Source organism: Musa acuminata, chromosome BXJ3-6 (genome assembly GCF_036884655.1).
Source record: "Musa acuminata AAA Group cultivar baxijiao chromosome BXJ3-6, Cavendish_Baxijiao_AAA, whole genome shotgun sequence".
Lineage (NCBI taxonomy): Eukaryota > Viridiplantae > Streptophyta > Magnoliopsida > Zingiberales > Musaceae > Musa > Musa acuminata.
This window is the reverse complement of record NC_088354.1, coordinates 29,856,265-29,875,720: the sequence shown is the minus strand read 5'-3', so window position 1 is coordinate 29,875,720 and position 19,456 is coordinate 29,856,265. Positions and strand designations below refer to the sequence as shown.

At 50.0% G+C, this 19,456-nt stretch overlaps 2 protein-coding genes and 1 long non-coding RNA gene across 3 annotated transcripts; 1 reads left to right on the top strand and 2 right to left on the bottom strand.

The window, feature by feature from the left end:
• The first annotated feature begins 501 nt into the window (after nucleotides 1–501).
• On the top strand, nucleotides 502–3,269 carry LOC135641145 (uncharacterized). Its single transcript, XR_010497589.1, has 3 exons — nucleotides 502–630; nucleotides 880–1,013; nucleotides 3,125–3,269. It is a non-coding gene; the product is annotated as an uncharacterized LOC135641145 (long non-coding RNA).
• A 69-nt stretch (nucleotides 3,270–3,338) lies between these two features.
• On the bottom strand, nucleotides 3,339–6,352 carry LOC103988895 (uncharacterized). The gene is made up of 3 exons (XM_009407568.3): nucleotides 5,027–6,352; nucleotides 3,765–4,337; nucleotides 3,339–3,682 (listed from the first exon to the last, which is right to left on the bottom strand). Exons 1-3 carry the CDS (start codon nucleotides 5,849–5,851, stop codon nucleotides 3,572–3,574), a joined length of 1,509 nt encoding a protein of 502 aa, XP_009405843.2. The 5' UTR covers nucleotides 5,852–6,352; the 3' UTR covers nucleotides 3,339–3,571.
• Nucleotides 6,353–11,495: 5,143 nt separating this feature from the next.
• Nucleotides 11,496–14,551, bottom strand: LOC135641416 (uncharacterized). Its single transcript, XM_065156775.1, has 2 exons — nucleotides 12,478–14,551; nucleotides 11,496–12,430 (listed from the first exon to the last, which is right to left on the bottom strand). The coding sequence occupies exons 1-2, from the start codon at nucleotides 14,549–14,551 to the stop codon at nucleotides 11,496–11,498; spliced, it is 3,009 nt and encodes a 1,002-aa protein (XP_065012847.1).
• Nucleotides 14,552–19,456: the final 4,905 nt, after the last annotated feature.

Below are 19,456 nucleotides of genomic sequence, written 5' to 3'. Positions count from 1 at the left end.
TTGATGAAAAAAATAAAAAATAAAAATAATTACTGAAGAAGTGAAAAAGCTTTATTGAAGAAATGAAAAATGCTTCGATACATTAACATGTTCCCTCTCCTATTTATACAAATTAGGAGAAAGAATTTCTCTCAATAGAATAGATAAGATTTCCTCGGAAAAAACTTATCTTCTATATATATATATATCTCGGAACAGTGCATTCAAGAATAGAGATGCACATTTTCCAGGCATAGAGTTGAGAAAGCATAGAAAACCTTTGTGTTGTTGTTTATTGGATAAATTAACCATGATCACATGGTAGCTCACATTGAGGCTTGCTCAAAGTGCTAACGTTGATTTTACGTGTCGGTTCGTTTCCATATGGATGCTGACATATTGTTACGACTCATCGAATATTTATGAGAAGATGTTCAAACTAAACCCACCATAAAACACGTATTACGCGTTTCGGACGATTTAAGAGCGCTTGGCAACCCTCTCATTCAAATCCCCCCGCTTCCCTCTTTGGAATCGTGGGCGAGCCGAGGCAGACGCAACCTCGCATCGGCCCCATTTTGGAATCCGAGGCACATCCCTTCCGCTCTCACCACAAACCCTAACATGAAGATGCCAAGCCGCATATTGCGGGTGAGTTCGTCGATCTCTCCCCTTATTTTTCTTCGATCCACCTGCAGCGGCCCCTGTTCCAAGACATCGATTAGGGTTTCTTGGTCTTCCGGCATCAGCTTCGTCCTACCTCCTTGGATTCAATCTGAAGTCCACCATAATAATTAGGTTTACTCAATTCACTACGTTTTAGAATCAAACATGTCGTCTTTTACGGGTTTTTGGTATGGATCTTGGCGATTTGGATTCCTGATCCTTCTTGGTTGTCAGGACAAAGTGAACATGGAGGTGATCAAGCCGTGGATTACGATCAGCTGGGCATGCTGCACTGTATCTGTGTACCATGTTGCGTCGTCCGAGAGATGCATCCTGATGGTCGGAGCCAAAATACCGTACAATACCAGGTACTGAAACCTTTCTCTAATTTCAGATCTTTCAAGTGAAAAGACTAAAGTCATAACAAAAAGCTTAATGATTACTGGTAGTTAGTAATGCATTTTAAGATTTAGTTAGCATTTCGGTGCTGCATATGAGGATTCAAATTCCCATTTCCTATAACACCATGTTCTCATTATGTTACATGCCATTTCACCTAAATTATTGTATACTTGATTAAGCTCCTATAGGTTTCAAATTTTTTATTTCCATTTATGGATTATAGAATCCAGTGTAATCCAGGAATCAGTATGATTATATATGTCTTTACCTGTTCGATATAGGAACAGACTACTCATTACCGTATGGCTATTATTAAACCAACACAGTCAATGTTCGTATTTTGTTGTTCCCTTTTCACCCTTTTTTAAGCTGATTGTAGCCATATGAATCTTGGAGTTTCTCTTCTTTGTGGTAGTAGCTATTTTGTGGTTCTGTTCTGAATTGAAGAATCTTTTCTAACATTGTTTGTCTATGTGTTTTAGTTTGAACTCTTGTAATTTGGTTTTGATAGCTAGACGAGGAAAACAAAATTGGATTTGTGCATCTGTATAGCTAAAACTTGAAACATATTAGGGTAAACATGTTCCTGACAGTTCAGAAACTACATGGTTATTTTATTAGCTATTGTATATTAGAAAATAACCTCTTGTACTGGGTAAGGCTGCATACATTGACCCTCTTCGGATCTCACATTGGCGGAAGCCTTGTGTACTAGGTACGCCCTTTTAACATATATTACTAGTTAAGAGAAATAATTCACCACAAACAAATTTATGTTATTTTATGAGGTTACTGCAGTCTTTAATAGATAAAGAGTGGGTCAGTACATGAGACTCTCACCAATATGATCAAGAGACATTATATGTTGTTCTACAATTGGAAACAAAAATCTAGTTCTGTGACTTAAAATGCTTATTAGGATTATATATATATATATATCATTGTTTACTTAAATCTGACACTAAAACAGCATAATTGGCATGTTTTTTTTGTTATCGTCAATTTGAGTAAGCTAGCATATTTGATATTGAGGTTCTCTCAAATATAAGCATATGCATTCTGTAGTTAGTTGTATCCTTTTTCTTTATGATGTCATATAACTATCATAGATTGCTAGCTTTAGTGGCAGAATAACATGGGATCTGTTGTATAGAGGCACTCTTTGTCTTCCTATTTCAGCATGCCTTCCTCATATAGCAGGACTTTTAAGTTTCATGCTAATTTCATTTCTAAAACATTCACTGGAAGATTTAGCTTGAAAGTGCTTGTGACTTGTATTCCTTTTGTTGTGTGCCTTGCTAAGAGCTAAGTACATCTAACAATATAGGGATCGTCAAATTAACACTATAATTTGTCTTAGTTGGGCGTGTAGCTAATAAGAGTTTTGTACCTGAGTGATGTTGTATCTCATTGTGCGAATGTTGAATATGGTTAACTGAATGTGTGCTTGACATCTCTGCCTGTATCCCTTTTTTGCTAATATGATTAAATGATAGACATATATGTTAAGCTCTATCTGTATTCAGATCTTACTTTCCAAATGTATTTAAAGATTTAAAAAATAATCAATAGATATAATCTGTTTTAGCCTAAAGCAAAAAAAAAAAAAAAGGAAAAAAGTCTGGTAGCTTCACGAGTCCTTTTTTCTTCTCATTTCTCTGACAAATCATCTTATTTAAAAGGTGTCATTGATTGGTTTGAACTCATAGCTTCATTAATTTAACTTGTAGGCCAGTCTTGCATTATATCTGTAATAAAGTTTGATTGGCATGTGTGTCTGTTGTTGTATGATTGGTGTCATCTCCAATTGATGTGCTGGTTGTTTGCCTTCTGGGCTGCAAGTTACTGAAAATTCACTGGCAGTAGAAACATATAAAACATTGTTGCGGAAGATCCACTGTTAATAGTCTGGTATCGCGAAGTCAACAAAATTAGACAGTTCAAGTGAAATTATGTTTGGCACTCGCATCGGCAGTGGATGCTTTGAGCGTATATGACTTAGTTTTGTGAAGTTTGATTTGCTGTAAAAGTTTGGTTGGTAATCCAGGATTTATTTGAGTATTTTCCATGTAAACAGGTTTTTCGGAGGAGATCAAACATTTCAAGGCAGACTCTTGAAAACCGTTCAGGTTAACATTCTTTTCAGTATTGCTATTTATTTTGCTGTATACGTAAAGAGCTTTAAATAATCAGCTAGTTTTCTTTCTTAATTGGCAAATAAAAGAAATAGACATTTTTAGTGATGCCATAAAAGTTCCACATCAGAATTGGAGATATGAAAAAACACGGTATGACATCAAAATCTATCTCATAAATTTTTTTCTTCAGTTTTTCGGTTTGAAGTACAAATAACTTAGATCGGATTACATTAAAACTCATTGCCACCTCTGACAATTTCGCTAAGAACAAAAATGGCATAAATATATATGTCATGGTTTATATGTACAGCAAAAACGTGCTGCGGTATCCTGTGCATATAGGCAGAAATTGTGCATCGATTTACCTGAGCTGCAGCGGCGGCGGTCTACACCTGCGGCGGGGACGTGATCTCACCCGGGCGACAGTTTCTTATTCGTACTTCCAAGCTACGGCCCCACCATGACCGACGCGTTCGGCAGCACTGCCTCCTCGGTGCCTGACACACACAACATCGGCCGTAGTCACCCTGAGCGATTACTAATCCCCATTCGGGAACGGGAAGAGGAAGAGGTACGTACTCGCCTCCATGCGGCGGGGTCCATCTTGGGCGCGAACACCTTGACGGTTTCCACCTTCAAGGCCGCACCATAACCAGGGAGGCCTTTGCACCGCCCGTCCTCCTCCTCTCGGTATCGGGAGTACTCCGACATCGTGCTTCCACTCCCGTCTTGCCCGTTCTTCTTCTTCACGCTGCTGAGGAAGTAGAGCAGCGGGCGATCGCAGGGCCGGTCCGGCGCCACCTGGCGGGTGTTGAACGTGAATGGCCCATCGCCGAAGCTCCTCCAGGTCTTGAAGGTGCGGAGCGGGACCTCCATGTCATTGGCCGCCAAGACCCGCGGGTACAGCTGCACGGTGTATCCCCAGGAAACGGAGACGGACCATGCGAAGCCTCTCTGGGCCTCGTAGCAGAAGCACTGCTGCAGGATGCGTGCGGGGTCGAGGCGGGCCGCGTCCATGAGCGTGCGCAGGGCACCGAGCCGGTCGCCCCCGCGCGGCGTGATGGGCGCTAGGTAGTCCAGGTGGTGCAGCGACACCAGCGGCGCCACCGGGTGCGCCGCCAGCAACCCGTACGCGTCGCCTCGGATGTCCAGCTGCAGTCACGCGACAACGAGCGACCAAGTTTTTGTTGTTATCACACACCACGAGGCATTGTAGAGCATCCAAATAAACAAGTCTATATAGCAGGAATCGAGCTAGAGGACCACCACGTTTGCTTTATGGACTCATCTGAGGCTGACTGCCTGTGATTTCGGAGCAAACACGTGGTTTAGATTAGACTTTTAGTTGGATACGTAAAGGTAAACATACGTGGGGCAAATGCTATTCCGACCCACAAATCTACGGATATCCTCCATCCACTCTTTGGGGTCCGAAGCTTCTCTGTTCCACTGGTGGGATCGTCACAACTGGAATTGTACAATAATTGAAGAGGACCATGACTGAGACTCCTTTGAGTTCAAGGCATTTCCACACCAATTGCTTAGACAATCTCTGACATCAGCACCACCTTGTTTTTCTCCAATAAACTAATAAATCTTTTTAAAAATAAATTTAGAACAATTTTTCTGCATTGCTTGTTTGATTTTTTCCGTTTTCTTGTGAACGCAAGAAGAGTAGAGTACGAGTATATATATATATATATATATATATATATATATATATATATATATATATATATATATATATATATATATATATATATATATATATATATATATATATATATATATATATATATATGAGTAAGCAATTTTAATTACGAGAGGAAGAGGAAGCTTACTTGGTGGAATCCAGGCTCGCGAGTGAGCGGCACGCCGAGCTCGCTCAAGCAGGAGTGCACCCGCTGATCGCTGCCGTACAATTGGGCGTAGCGGTCGAGACACCCGTCGAGGGCTCGGGCTAGCTCGGCCGCTGCTGGGGCGCTCACCGCGAACCCTCCGCCGCCGTACGCCAAGCCGTACGAGTGCATCACGTCCTGCTCCACGCTCTCCGACGGCGCGCCCACGTAGTACATCTCCTCGTGGTCGTACTTCCCCAGCATGGCCACCAGGTTGTCCACAAAGAAGACGGTGTCGTCGTCCCCCATCACGAACCACCGAACCCCAGCGTCCCCGGCGTGCAGCCGCTGCGACTCCGCCACGATCCGCGCTATCCGCGACGCCGACGCCCGCTCCCGGAACCGGGACGCGTTCGCGGACACTCGGTACGGTGGGCTCATGGCCGGCCACGCCCCCTCGGGCGGCGCCTTGTCGAGCCACACGTGGCCCCGTGTCACTCCCGGCCGCCACCACAGCTCGCTGTACCCCCGCCGCCGGCTCCACGTGCGCGCCGACCCCCCGATGCCGAAGACGATGTGGGAGAGATTGGTCGGCGAGGGGTCGGCAACAGCTGCCGCGGCTTCAGCGGCGGGGCCGAGTCCGATGTTGGCGGTAGCGGCCGACCACCCGTAGTCTCCGGAATAAAAGGCGGAGAAGCAAACGAAGGCCAAGGAGAGGAGGACGAGAAAGCAAACGGAAGCGCTGATCCTACCCCACCGCACTCCCCCGCCACCGCCATCGCCACCCTCCTTGGAGTGAAACAGGTACTTTTTCCACCCCTGTAGCATCTCTCCTCCCCTGATTTCAGAACCCTAATTCGATTCGAGACGGCGAAGGCGAAGAAGAAGGATCTTGTTTGGCTCACGCTGACGGGTTCGGTTAGACAAAATCCAAAACCGTCGTCTCTTCCTTCTTTAGCCTCGAACAGCGGTGGTCGGTGTGGTATCTGGCGGTTCTCAGCTCTCTAAAGATAGCATGAATTGGGAGGAATTTGTACAGTATGTGGTGGCGCAGTTTTGTTTTTGTTTTGGGTCAGTTGGGTCGTGGGGGACGCGCGTTGTGTGTGTGGCTCACTAGTGGCGGTTGGTCGACTCATTCACACCAAGTGTTCGTAAATCTGGGTGAGTGAAGGAACTCACCTATGAATCCGACGACCAAGTTGAATGAGACGCCCCACTTAGACATATCAATCCCAGCCGCGGTCAGAACACGAAACTGCGATATGTACAGATGCCGCATTATCTTCACCGGTGTGGAAAAACTCTCCTACTTCCACCGCGCAATAATTCGATTAGGTTGTGGACAACCGACGCATCCACCGAGCGAGAAAAGGGTGGAGGTGAAAGGGAAAGGCAAGTAAAGGTTGGCGGTCTAGAGAAGGCCGCGTGTTTCCCATGTGGGCCGTCTCTGTCGCTTCCATGAGGGGAGTCGAGTTAGAATAGTCCGATCTGGTTAGGTCGGACTCGGCGATCAAGGTTGAGAGAAATACCAACGAGAAGGTACCGGACTCATTTATCGATAAATATTTTATATTTAAAATATATTAATCTAATGACGTACGAGATTCCCTTAAGTTTAAAGTTACACGGAAGTTTCAATTGTAATATTTTTATTAGTTTCATATGAGTTAAGATTAAGATAAATTTATAGGTAAGATTAAATAAAATTTATAGGGATTTATCGAATGAGTATATTATTGTTAATTTTAATTTAAGTATTTTGAGCTAGTTATTAAGATTTAACGAAGTTAATAGATCAATCATCAGGGACGATTAGTATTAGGGTACTGAGAGGACTCGATATAAAAGGACTATTAGCCCTTTGGAGTCATAATATTTTATATTTAAAATATTAATCTATAGGTGATTTATCATACTTATTATGGGTTGAGGATTTAAAGTAGTATTTAATAATTTTTTAAGATGATAGCTAGCTTAATTGGTTGAGATTCAAAGGATTGAATCTCATCCTCACTATTTACCATTTGAAAAAAGATTCAGCTTGACTAAAAACGAAATTTGAGTATTTTGGATGGCTAAATTCGAAACATAAATAAAAAATAGTATGCATGCTTGCAATCACGTAATTAGTTATAAATGTTGTTAATTATACTTGTAATTATTTAAAACAATTAAATGATTACTTGAGTGTCAAAATCTAAGTCAGGAGCTAACTTTTTATGGCTATTTTCTTTCTTTTGTGTGATTTGATCTCTTTCTATAGATAATTTTATTATTCTAATTTTGCTTTCATGTCAAACTAACCAGCGACATCATATTCCGATTTTGTTTATGATTTCAATGCATTCCATCCTTAGTGTTAGTGTTGGTGTAAACAACTTTTTTAGCCGTGGCCTCGGGGTCAACGCGGCTTGTTCGGGGGTCCGAATGGCGGGGATCTTGTGTGGCGTTCCTTACGGTCTCTGGGTAGCCGATTACGGGGGTCCGGTCGGGATGTCGCGTCGGGTGGAGGGCTTTGTCGTAGCATCGGGAAGAGGCGACGTCGTCTTGCACCTGCACACAGGTCGGGTCGGAAGCTCGGCCCGACCCCTCCGACAATCAAGTCAGTGACGTAGAGAGGGTTTTGGAAGAGGGAGTGCCTCTATATGTGTTGTGTCTGTCTTCCCCCCCCCCTTTTCGTTTAGAACTCTGGGGTATTTATAGATGAGTTTAATGTTACCTGATGTGGCTGCCTGCAGGAGCAGGATCGTACCTCCGATGACGTCTGACATTGCCACTGGGATTGCGTAGAGAACCGGCTGCTGCAGGGTATGGGCGAGCCTCGGTCGACGTCCCCCTCTGCCTCGGCTGAGCGCGCAGGGTCAGACGGTGGAGTCGTTGATTGGGAGCGGGTGACGCTGGCGCATATCAAGTCGGCGTTAATGCCCACTTCCTCGGGCAGTGTGTCATCCAGGTATGGCTGACGTCAGGGTGCATTACGTCGCCATTTTTACCCTTATCATATTCCCCTCCCGGAAAGGAGCTATGCGTCGGTTGTTGTACGCAGGGGGTCCGATGCATGGCTTCTTACTTCAGGTGGGCTGGTCATGCGGACCCGAGGAGCGCGGCGCAGGCGAGCTAGCCGCACGAGCGTGTCTCGAGCAACATGGGGCCGAGGTGCACAACTCAGTCGGGAAGCCGAACAGAGATCGGGGTCTCGGACAACGTGCGACCGAGGGGCACGGCGCAGGCGGGCAGACCGCGCAGGCGTGGTCTCGGGCAACGTGTAACCGAGGAGCACAACGCAGGCGGGCAGGCCGCGCAGGTGTGGTCTCGGGCGACATGCAGCTGAGGAGCACGACGCAGGCGGACTGACGGCGCAGGCGTGGTCCCGAGTAACATGCAACCGAGGTGCTCGACTCAGACGGGCAGGCCAATCAGAGGTGGGCTCGGGGGTCATGGAGTCGAGGAGCACGTCGCAGGCGGGCTGGCCGCGCAGGTGTGTCCCGAAGGGTATGGAGTCGAGGAGCACGACGCAGGCGGGCTGGCCGCTCAGGTGTGTCCCGAAGGGTGTGGAGCCGAGGAACACAACGCAGGCGGGCTGGCCGCGCAGGTGTGTCCCGAAGGGTGTGGAGTCGAGCACGACGCAGGCGGGCTGGCCGCGCAGGTGTGTCCCGAAGGGTGTGGAGCCGAGGAGCACGACGCAGGCGGGCTGGCCGCGCAGGTGTGTCCCGAAGGGTATGGAGCCGAGGAGCACGATGCAGGCGGGCTGTCCCGAGAAGCTACTTGTGTCATTTTCCCTCCTTGTCCATTTAGCGGTAGCGGGGGTTGAAAGCTTTCGCATTTAATTTCCTTTCTGAGGGGGAGCTGGTTGTTTTTGCCGCATGCTTTCGGGCGTCGAGATCGAGGTGCCAGCCCGCTGCCGCTTCAGCGGGGTTGCCACGTCAGGCTTTCATTAAGGCAGGGCGCCTTTTGGCATTTCCGATGCGACGTGACGGTTACGCACGTGCGCGAGTGGGCTGCCGCCCACTCTCGGGAGGTGAAGGGGCGCTGGTTCCGGCGGTATATCTCCTTTAAATAGCGGATGCTCGGCTTTACTTCTATCTTTTGCTGCTGAGTCTCCCTCTTCTGGCCTTGCCGTCCCCTTTCCAATCTTCTGCTTCTTGCGTCGTCCTCCCTTTCTCCGTAGCACCTCCTTGTTAAGGTCAGTTGAGATGTCGTCCTTTCCTCCTTCCCCTTCTTCCCCTTTCCGTGTAGCTGAGGGGGGACGTCCTTCGACGCCCCTCGTAGAATCCTCTGATGGGGAAGCGGCGCGGGCCCTAGAGGCCTTGATGTGGCCACACGATATTGACTCCACCGTGAGTGGATCTCTGCTGGGGGGACTCCGGGAGCGCTATTGCATCCCGGAGGATCACATCCTCATTGCCCCAAAACCGGGACAGCGAGCGTATGACCCCGTCCCGAAGGGTTTTGCGCTGACTTTGGACGCCCTGGAGGCGGGTCTGCGCTTTCCCCTTCATCCCCTCATTGTGTCCTGTTTGTCTTTCTGGTGGATTTCGCCATCCCAAGTGGCGCCGAACTCTTGGCGTTACCTAGTGGCATTCCTGGGGGAATGCCACTGCGCCAATATCACACCCACCCTCAACCTCTTTCTTTCCTGTTATCGCCTTTCCAAAGGTTCGGGGGGTTACTTCCTATATGCCCGGACGGGCTTTCGAGTCGGAGGGGCCCCTTCCAATAATAAAGGGTGGAAGGGGAGGTTTTTTTACATTTGCCGTGCACGGGACTGGAGTTTTGAGGTTCGGTGGTCCGTGAGGGCGATCGATAATACCACCCCATGTTTGGGCGAAGTAGAGCGTCAAGATCTGGGGAGGCTCAAAGAGATTCTCCCCAGGTCGCAGGCCATCCGGAACATGACCGAGCAATGGCTGGTCGAGGCGGGTCTCAGCCCGATGCCTCTGGGTACGTTAGTGACGTTTGGTTCGGGTGTTCGCGTGGTTCATTTCTGGTACTAACATTTTTCTTGTTTTTTTGTAAAAATGGTGAACCTCCGGTCGCATCTGGGGGGTCAGGCGTCGCAAGCTCCTCCACCAGCTCCGCCGGCCGACCTACAACCCGGCTCGGAGGACGCCCCGCTGGAGGTCGAGGCCGGGTGCCCTCTGAAGAAGGCGAAGACAACGCCTTCGAAGGGGCCTGAGGCGGGCCCCCGTCGGGTTCGCACCCTACCTCCGTACGTGACCTGTGCCGACTGCCAGCCGGGGACGAGGAGCCGTTCCTGACGCGGCTGGTGAGCGAGATCCCACTTGGGGAGTCCAGCGAGCCCTTGGTTGCCCGCTGGGGGGGCTTGTCCCAGGGGGACAGAGTGTGGGCCGGAGGGGATCCCTCTGCAGCGTTCCTCCGAGGTGCGCTTCATCCTGATATGGCTCGGGATTTGTACGTCCTGCCCTCGGAGGTGCTGCTCAACAAGTTCGCCCAATCACTGACCTGGGTAAGTACGTCTCCTCTTTTCCTGTTTGGGTTTGTCTGTCCGACGCAGACCTTCTTGACCCGTCTCTCCTTTTGCAAGGCCTCCATTATGCGATGGCCCTAATGGATAGGGTGCGTGACGCCGGTTGGGTCATCGGGGGCCTCGTCAGCCGCAACGCCGAGCTTCACCACCAGGTCGAGGAGGTCCGAGCCGGGGCCGGCCCGGAGGCTGTGGCGGCCGCCGAGAAGCGCACGGTGGATTCTGAGGCGGAGGCGGCTCACCTCCGGTCGGAGCTTGAGGCCTCCAAGAAAGCAAACGAGGAGCTCCAGAAAACAATAAGGGTGGAGCGGACCGAGCTCCGCCTGTCGAAGACGGAGGCGAGCGCCCTCAGCAAGAAGCTGGAGGAGGCGAAGGCCGAGACGAGAGCGGCCTCGGAGGCACTAGCGGAGGAGGCCCGTCTTCGACCCGCCAAAGATAAGGAGCTTCTCGAAGCGTACAAGAAGTCCGAGGGGTTCGAACTTGCTAACGCGGACGGGGCGGGTGTCCTTTGAGTATAGACACTGAATCGCCACGTCCCGTTTCCGCACTCGCCACCCTGGTCTTGAGGTGGAGGAGGACCCCTTCACTCCCCACCCCGAGGATCAGGGGGTAGACATGCCCGAGGAGGTCCCCTTCGACGACCGCCTGGACGTCCCATTGTAATAAAGAAGGGTCTTGTATTTTTGTTTTCTAAGTTGCTAGTTGGTTTTGTAAGTCGGGGTCGAGTCCTGTAAGTTTGTTTTTTCTTGAATAAAAGAAAACTTTTTCTTCTCTCGTGTGTCGCTTTCTTCTTCTTTCCTTGGGCAAAAAAGCTTCTTCCACCTTGGATGAAAAAACTTCTTCTACCTTAGACGAAAGGCTTCTTCCCTCAAACGAAAACTTCTAAGGTTCTGGTCGTTCTATGTTTTCGGTAAAAAACAAAGGAAAATTTTTCTTCTTGTGGCTTGCCTGACTTCTTCCTCTTTCTTCAGACGGAGACTTCTTCCCTTAGACGAAAAACTTCTTAAGGTTCTGGACGTTCCATGTTCTCAGCAAAGGAGAATCGTCCATTGTCGCGAGCCGGTATGTACCCGGTCGGATTATCTCGGCGACCCGATAAGGTCCCTCCCATTTGGGGGCTAGCTTCCCCCTCGCTCGGGCCGGGTTGCTGACCTCGGTCCTGCGCAGGACTAGGTCGCTTAACTTAGTTGGTCGGGGTCGTACCTTCCTGTTGTAGATCCTTGCGACAGCTCTTTTATAAGAGAGGGCCTTCAGGTGCGTGTTGGCACGCCGCTCTTCGAGCAAGTCGAGGCCAGCTCGAAGTCCTTCGTTCGTGATTTTCTCGTCGTAGTTTCTCGTCCGAAGGGTGGCAATGGCTACTTCGGGTGGTAGGACGGCCTCGGTTCCGAATGCGAGGCTGTAGGGGGACTCTCCGATCGCGGTCTTGGGGGTGGTGCGTAACGACCATAAGACGCTCGGGAGTTCGTCCGTCCAGGCTGATCGGGCTGTGGATGCTCTTCTTTTGAGCCCGTCTAGAATGGATCGATTGGTTACTTCCGCCAGCCCGTTCGTCTGAGGGTGAGCCACCGAGCTGAACCTCAGCTGGATTCCGTGACTTGCGCAGAACTCCCAGAACCTTCTACCGGCGAACTGAGGCCCGTTGTCCGTAATGATGGTTTTGAGCAAGCCAAACCGGGTCACCAGGTTCCTCCACACGAACTTCTCCATTTGCCGCTCCGTGATCGTGGCCAGTGGCTCGGCCTCGACCCATTTTGTGAAATAATCCACTCCCACGATGACGTACTTCCGTTGTCCCGATGCCGGTGGAAAAGGTCCGAGCAGATCCAACCCCACTGCGCGAACGGCCATGCGCAATCGATGGGGGCGAGCGGGACCGCAGGCTGCCGAGGCGTGCGGGCGTGTTCTTGGCATGAATTGCACCGCTGCACATAAGCCTTTGCATCCCGGCACATGGTTGGCCAATAGTAACCTTGGCGAAGTATTTTGTGCGCTAGGGTTCGCTCGCCGATGTGTTCCTCACAGACTCCCTCGTGGATCTCGGCCAGAACCGTCTGAGCTTCGTCGGGCTCCAAACATCGTAGGAGGGGGTATGTGAAGGACCGCTTATAGAGCCGTCCACTCACCTCGGAGTACCACGCATGCGTACGACGCAGGCGCCGAGCCACAACCTCGTCGGGAGGAAGGGTCCCGTCTCGTTTAAAGCGTAGTAGCTCCTGTACCCATGTGGTCGGCATGCTGCCTGAGTTCGCAGCTGCTATTTCGATGGCACGGGCAGGGAGCTCCTCGACCTCGGGCCAGGCTTCAGGGGCCGGCCTTGACGCCAGCCTAGCTAGCGCGTCGGCTCGCTCGTTCTCTTCCCTTGGAACATTAGATAGCGCAAAATGAGGGAATTTGGCGGTCAAGTTCCTTACTTGTGCCAGGTACTTCGCCATGGTTGGGTCCCGAGCCTCGTATCCATCGCTGAGTTGCTCGGCTACAAGCTGCGAGTCGGTGAGGACGTGTATGGCAGTCACTTGCATCTCGAGGGCCAACCTGAGTCCCGCTAGGAGCGCCTCGTATTCTACCTCATTATTAGTGGCTTGAAACCCGAAGCGGAGGGAACGCACGAACGAGCGTCCGTCGGGGGCTAGCAGCACCAGCCCTGCGCCAGCACCCTTCGAGTTGGCCGATCTGTCCACGTGCAGGACCCATGCTTCGGGAGGTTGCTCGTGATCCCCGTCCGCGATCTGGGTTAGTTCTACGAGGAAGTCGGCCACGGCCTGGGCTTTGATGGCGGTCCTGGGCACGTATAATATGTCGTATTCGCCGAGCTCCACCGCCCATTTGAGGAGCCGCCCTGCAACATCAAATTTAGATAAGACCTGCCGAAGCGATTGGTCGGTGATGACCTCCACCAGATGAGCCTGGAAATAGGGGCGCAACTTCCGGACTGACAGCACCAGGGCGAGCGCGAGTTTCTCAATCGGTGGGTAACGCTCCTCGGGCCCGCTCAGGACGTGGCTGACATAGTAAATCGGAAGCTGTTTGCCGGAGTTTTCTTTGACCAGGACGGAACTGACTACGTGCGGGGAGGCAGCTAGGTAGAGGCCCAGCTTCTCCCCGGGAGAAACTGAGGCCAGTCGGGGGAGGCTGGCCAGGTGTTGCTTTATTTGTTTGAAGGCTTCGTCGCACTCTGTCGTCCACTGAAAGTTCTTTGGGTTCTTTAGCGCCCTGAAGAAGGGGAGGCAGCGATCGCCCGACCGAGCAAGGAAGCGAGACATGGCGACGAGCCTCTCGTTAAGGCGTTGCAGGTCTTTGAGCGTCCGAGGCGACTGCATGTCGATGATTGCCTGGACCTTCTCCGGGTTGGCGTCAATTCCTCTTTCATGTATGATGAACCCGAGGAACTTTCCGGAGGTGACGCCGAAAGCACACTTTGCGGGGTTGAGTCGCATGCCGAACTTGCGCAGCGTGGCGAATGCCTCGGCCAGGTCGGCAAGGTGAGCTCCCGCCTCTTGGCTTTTCACGATCATGTCGTCCACGTAAACTTCCATGTTCCGCCCGATTTGGTGGGCGAACATCTTGTTCACTGTTCTCTGGTATGTAGCCCCAGCGTTTTTCAACCCGAAAGGCATGACCTTATAGAAGTATACCCCTTGATCGGTGAGGAAGGCTGTATGCTCTCGGTCTTCGGGCGCCATTCTGATCTGGTAGAATCCCGAGAAGGCGTCTATAAAAGAGAGGCGGGCATGTCCGGCTGTCGCGTCGACAAACTGGTCAACCTTCGAGAGGGGGTAGCAGTCTTTTGGGCATGCATTGTTGAGACTGGTGTAATCAACGCACATCCTCCAACTTCCATTGGGTTTTTTCACAAGGACTACATTGGATAGCCATTGTGGGTATCTGGCTTCTTTTATAAAGCCTGCCGCTAAAAGTCGACCTACCTCTTCTCGTATGGCGAGTTGCCGGTCAGGGGCCTGCCGTCTAAGTTTCTGCTTCACCGGGCGGGCGTCAGGCGAAATGTTGAGATGATGCTGTGCGACCTCCGGATCGACGCCCGTCATGTCAGATGGGGACCAGGCAAAGATGTCGGCATTTTCCCGTAGGAGACCGACGAGCTACTTTCGTTCCCGCTCGGGCAGCTCCGAACTGATTTTGACCGTCTGATCAGGCCGAGCTTCTAGCAATGGTACGTCGACGGTGGATCCCCTCGGCTCGGGATGGGGGGTCGGTTTCTTCGTCTCCCTAGGATCCTCCAGCGGTGGTTCGATCCTTGCCCTCTTGTGTAACGAGACGGCGGTCAGGTAGCAGCGCCTGGACTCTCGGGGGCTTCCCGTAACTTCCCCGACCCCGGCGTGAGTCAGGAACTTGATAGTTTGGTAGTAAGTTGAGACGATGGCTCTGACTTTGTTGAGGGTCGGCCGACCGAGGATGGCGTTGTACGTAGTGGGAAGGTCGACCACCAGAAAAGTGGTCATCACCGTCTTCGACCCTAGCGGGGCCCCTAAGGTTAAGGGCAGAGTGATAGCCCCCAGTGGTGAGATTGAATCTCCGGTGAATCCTGTGAGCGCCGAGCACATCGGCTTCATATTCTCCCTAGCCAAGCCGAGCTTTTGGAAGGCGTCGAAGTGGCTGAGCTTCCGGTATCGACCATGATCCTTCTTACTTGCGCATTGGCGATCCTGGCCGATATCACAAGCGCGTCGTCGTGTTCGGGTTGTTCGAATGCTCCGGTCGGGAAAGTGATCTCGGGCTCAGGCCCGTGTCTGGGAGCTTCGGTCTGGGCGGCTCTGGCGTATGCCTTTCTTTCCGTCATGGAACCTCCGCCAGATGCAGGGCCGCCAGCTATTACGTCGATGTGTCGCTCGATGGGGCCCTCTGGGCGTGGCGACAGCTCCTTGTCTGGCTGAAGGTACTGGCCGAGATGCCCTCTACAAATGAGCTCCTCGATCTGCCTTTTCAATTCACGACACTGTTCAGTGTCATGCCCATGCTGCCGATGGAAGCGACAATATTTTGATCGGTCTGCAAGCTCTCGCGGGCTCCTCATCGGGTGAGGATCTTTGAGTAGTCCCTTTTCCCTTATGTGGAGAAATATTTCTATTCGGGACGAGTTCAAGGCAGGGAGAGGAGGCCTTGGGTCGGGTCTGTCCATCTTACGTCGGGATGCGGTGGGTTGTTGCTGCCGGGGCGGCTCCGACTTGACCTTTCTGTGCTTCTCCCGCCTCCCGGCCATCCATGTCTCCGCGGCAATGAATTGGTTTGCGCGCTGAAGCATTTCAGGCACCGCGATGGGGGTTTGCTCCACAAGAGACCAAAAGAACTTGGAAGGCTGCAGGCCTATCACGAATGCCTGCATCAATAGAGAGGGGTGAGCATTCGACAGTCCCCGAATTTGCGTCGTAAAGCGGTTCACAAAATGGGAGAGGGGCTCGTCCTCCCTTTGGTTGAGTCCGAGGAGCAACGCCACGGACGGCTTTGGTCGAGCGTAAGCCAGGAAGTTGAGCTCGAAATTTCTGGCGAGTTGGTCGAAGGAGGCGATGGTCCCGGCCTTCAGGCCGCTGTACCACGCGCGGGCTGGCCCCCGTAGAGTTATTGGGAATGTCCTGCACATCAAGGCGTCAGAAGTCCCGTATAGCGCCATCTGAGCGCGAAAAGCGGCAACATGGTCCGCTGGGTCAGCGGTGCCGTCATATGCATCCAGCGAAGGGAGCCAGAAATGCGGGGGGATCGCTTGATCTTGTATCTCGGGGACGAACGGGGATCCTTGCTGTCCGTCCACTCCGAGCTCTCCTTTTGACTTACGAATCTCCTGTTGTACTTTGTCGGCAGATGGAGCCTCGGGCTCGGGGCGACTCGCTATGTCTTCCGCCCCCCGGTTACCGGGCTGGGTTATCGAATTCCGAGGCGGAGTGGGGAGCTCGGGAAGTGGTACATGAGTCCTAGCGGGGGCCTCCTGTTGCTGCAAAGGCCGGGTCATACGCGGGGGTGTCGGTTGGGAGACAAGCGGGATGATAGTCTGCACCATGCCCGTTAGAGCTCAGACTTGATGAGCGAGGTCGTAAAAGGCCTCCGATGATATCGGCGACGGGCCTGCGGGTGCGCCATCGGGAGGTGACAAGCCCGGGTCGTTGAACAACCGCCAGTAGCGTTCTGACGTTGCGGCGGGGTGTTCGTCTCGGGATCCATCGTGCGGGGGATGTTCCCCCGGGGTGGTGATCGTGGGCGGCCCGACAACCGCGGGTTCACTAGAGTGGATTCACTGATCATTCGGCATTCGGACGGGCCCTTCCTCTAGCGCCAAACTATTGGTGTAAACAACTTTTTTAGCCGTGGCCTCGGGGCCGACACGGCTTGTTCGGGGGTCCGAATGGTGGGGATCTTGTGTGGCGTTCCTTATAGTCTCTGGGTAGCCGAATACGGGGGTCCGGTTGGGATGTCGCGTCGGGTGGAGGGCTTTGTCGCAGCGTCGGGAAGAGGCGATGTCGTCTTGCACCTGCACACAGGTCGGGTCGGAAGCTCGGCCCGACCCCTCCGACGATCAAGTCAGTGACGTAGAGGGGGTTTTGGAAGAGGGAGTGCCTCTATATGTGTTGTGTCTGTCTTTTTCCCCCCCTTTTCGTTTAGAACTCTAGGGTATTTATAGATGAGTTTGATGTTACCTGATGTGGCTGCCTGCAGAAGCATGATCGTACCTCCGATGGCGTCTGACATTGCCACTGGGATTGCGTGGAGAACCGGCTACCGCAGGGTATGGACGAGCCTCGGTCGACGTCCCCCTCTGCCTCGGCTGAGCGCGCGGGGTCAGACGGTGGAGTCGTTGACTGGGAGCGGGTGACGCTGGCGCATATCAAGTCGGCGTTAATGCCCACTTCCTCGGACAGTGTGTCGTCCAGGTATGGCTGACGTAAGGGCGCATTACGTCACCATTTTTACCCTTATCACTTAGTGCAAAGTTAGCATCCCTCTCCAATTGTAGTTTCGCAATCATCAATTAAAGATTTACAGTCATGTTTTTTAGGCCAAGCAAGTAGAAGTAAAATTGGATTAAATAGCTACAACCTTTTCTCTTGGGTACAAAACATGTACCATTTAGGTCCTTTTTTTGCATCATAAAGGGGCCAACTATGGTTGCGAAATGTGTACCCCACTTTCCGAGTTTTGCTATAAAAGGTATTTTATTTAAATATGTAAATATAGCTTCAATTTGTCTATTTGGGTTAAAAAAATTCTTTCAAAAAATCTAAATATATTTTAATTTGTGTATTTGTAAATTTCCTTTTACTTTACACATTTACTTTAAAGAAATATGAAAATATTGATTTATTATATTGATCATTTGTTCATGCTGTCTCGTATTCAAACCAGTTATACTGATTTTACTATATTCATACATTCATCGTGTGGAAATGGCGTTGCCTTTCACAATAACATGACTTTGCACCATGAAGGTGACACCCCAACATTATTTTAAAATGAACCTTTGAGATGGACTTGACAGCCATCCTTACCTCGGTTGGTTTAGTAACAAAAATTAACCTTTTTGATAAAATGACATTGATTAAAATTTAAAAGATGACATATATATATATATATATATATATATATATATATATATATATATATATATATATATATATATATATATATATATGTGTGTGTGTACACATGTATATATATATACATACATGTATGTATGTATATACATACATGTATGTATGTATATACATACATGTATGTATGTATATACATACATGTATGTATGTATATACATACATGTATGTATGTATATACATACATGTATGTATGTATATACATACATGTATGTATGTATATATATATATATATATATATATATATATATATATATATATATATATATATATATATATATATATATATATATATATATATATAAGAGTAAATTTTTAGAAATAACCGAGAAATTCCTTTGGAGCGTGATAACTTTTAAATGATAATTTTGCCCTTAGCCACGTTAGACCTACCCTTGCCTTTGCCTTGTGTTGCCTCTCCTCTCTTCTACCCTTAGCTTTTGTCGAACTTGCTACTTTGCCCTTGCCCTCGTTATCCTTGCTCATTGCACAGGTGGCAAGTGCTCCTTGCATCGTCATTACCTCCCCTCCCATTTGTCTTATCAAATCTATCATTGCCTCCACCTTCACCCTTGGCTCTCGTTATATTTGTCACCTCGTTGTTGTGCAACAAGTAGTTAATATTGTCATCTGCAACCCTCGCATGAGGAAAGAGGGGGTATGAGGGTCGTCGTTGTTGAATCTTGAATTTTGATAATGAAATCAATTAATAAATTATTTGATCAAATCTGTATGTTGAGAAAAGTGTGTAGGATTAATTATGATAGCAAGCAAGGCATAAAACAAAACGAAGTGCCGGAGTCAAGATCGAGATTTCGTTGAGAGTTCGAGAGTTCGTTGGAAGTTTTGTTGAAATTGACCGAGAAGTCTAGGAGCTTGCCAAAGAAACTCATCGGAACTCGCCAAGAAGATCGTCGTGAAATTCAGGAGCTTGTCGAGAGTCCATTAGAACATTGCCGAGGGATCGTCGGAAGCTCGCCGGAAGAAACCTAAACTAACCAGACTTATTTTGCTTAGTGTATGCCTTAAGAATTGTAGTTAGTATGTAATTAGGGTTAGGTTTGGGAGGTAATCTCACTAACTTAGTTAGAGGTCAACTAGGCCCGTAATTGGATTAGTTTGGGCCGTATCCAAGGCTCAACCAGGTTGATGGACCCTGTCTGGCGATGGCACCGCTAGACTAGGGTGGTGGAACCGCCCAAGGAATGGTCTCCCAAGTGATTTGGGCGGTGGTACTACCCAGACTAAATAGCGGTACCACTGACAGTTATTACTGGTAAGCGGTAGTACCGCCCTATCAGGCGGTGGTACCACCTAGTGTTAGAGTGTCAAGCGGTGGTATCGCCCAGTGTTAGA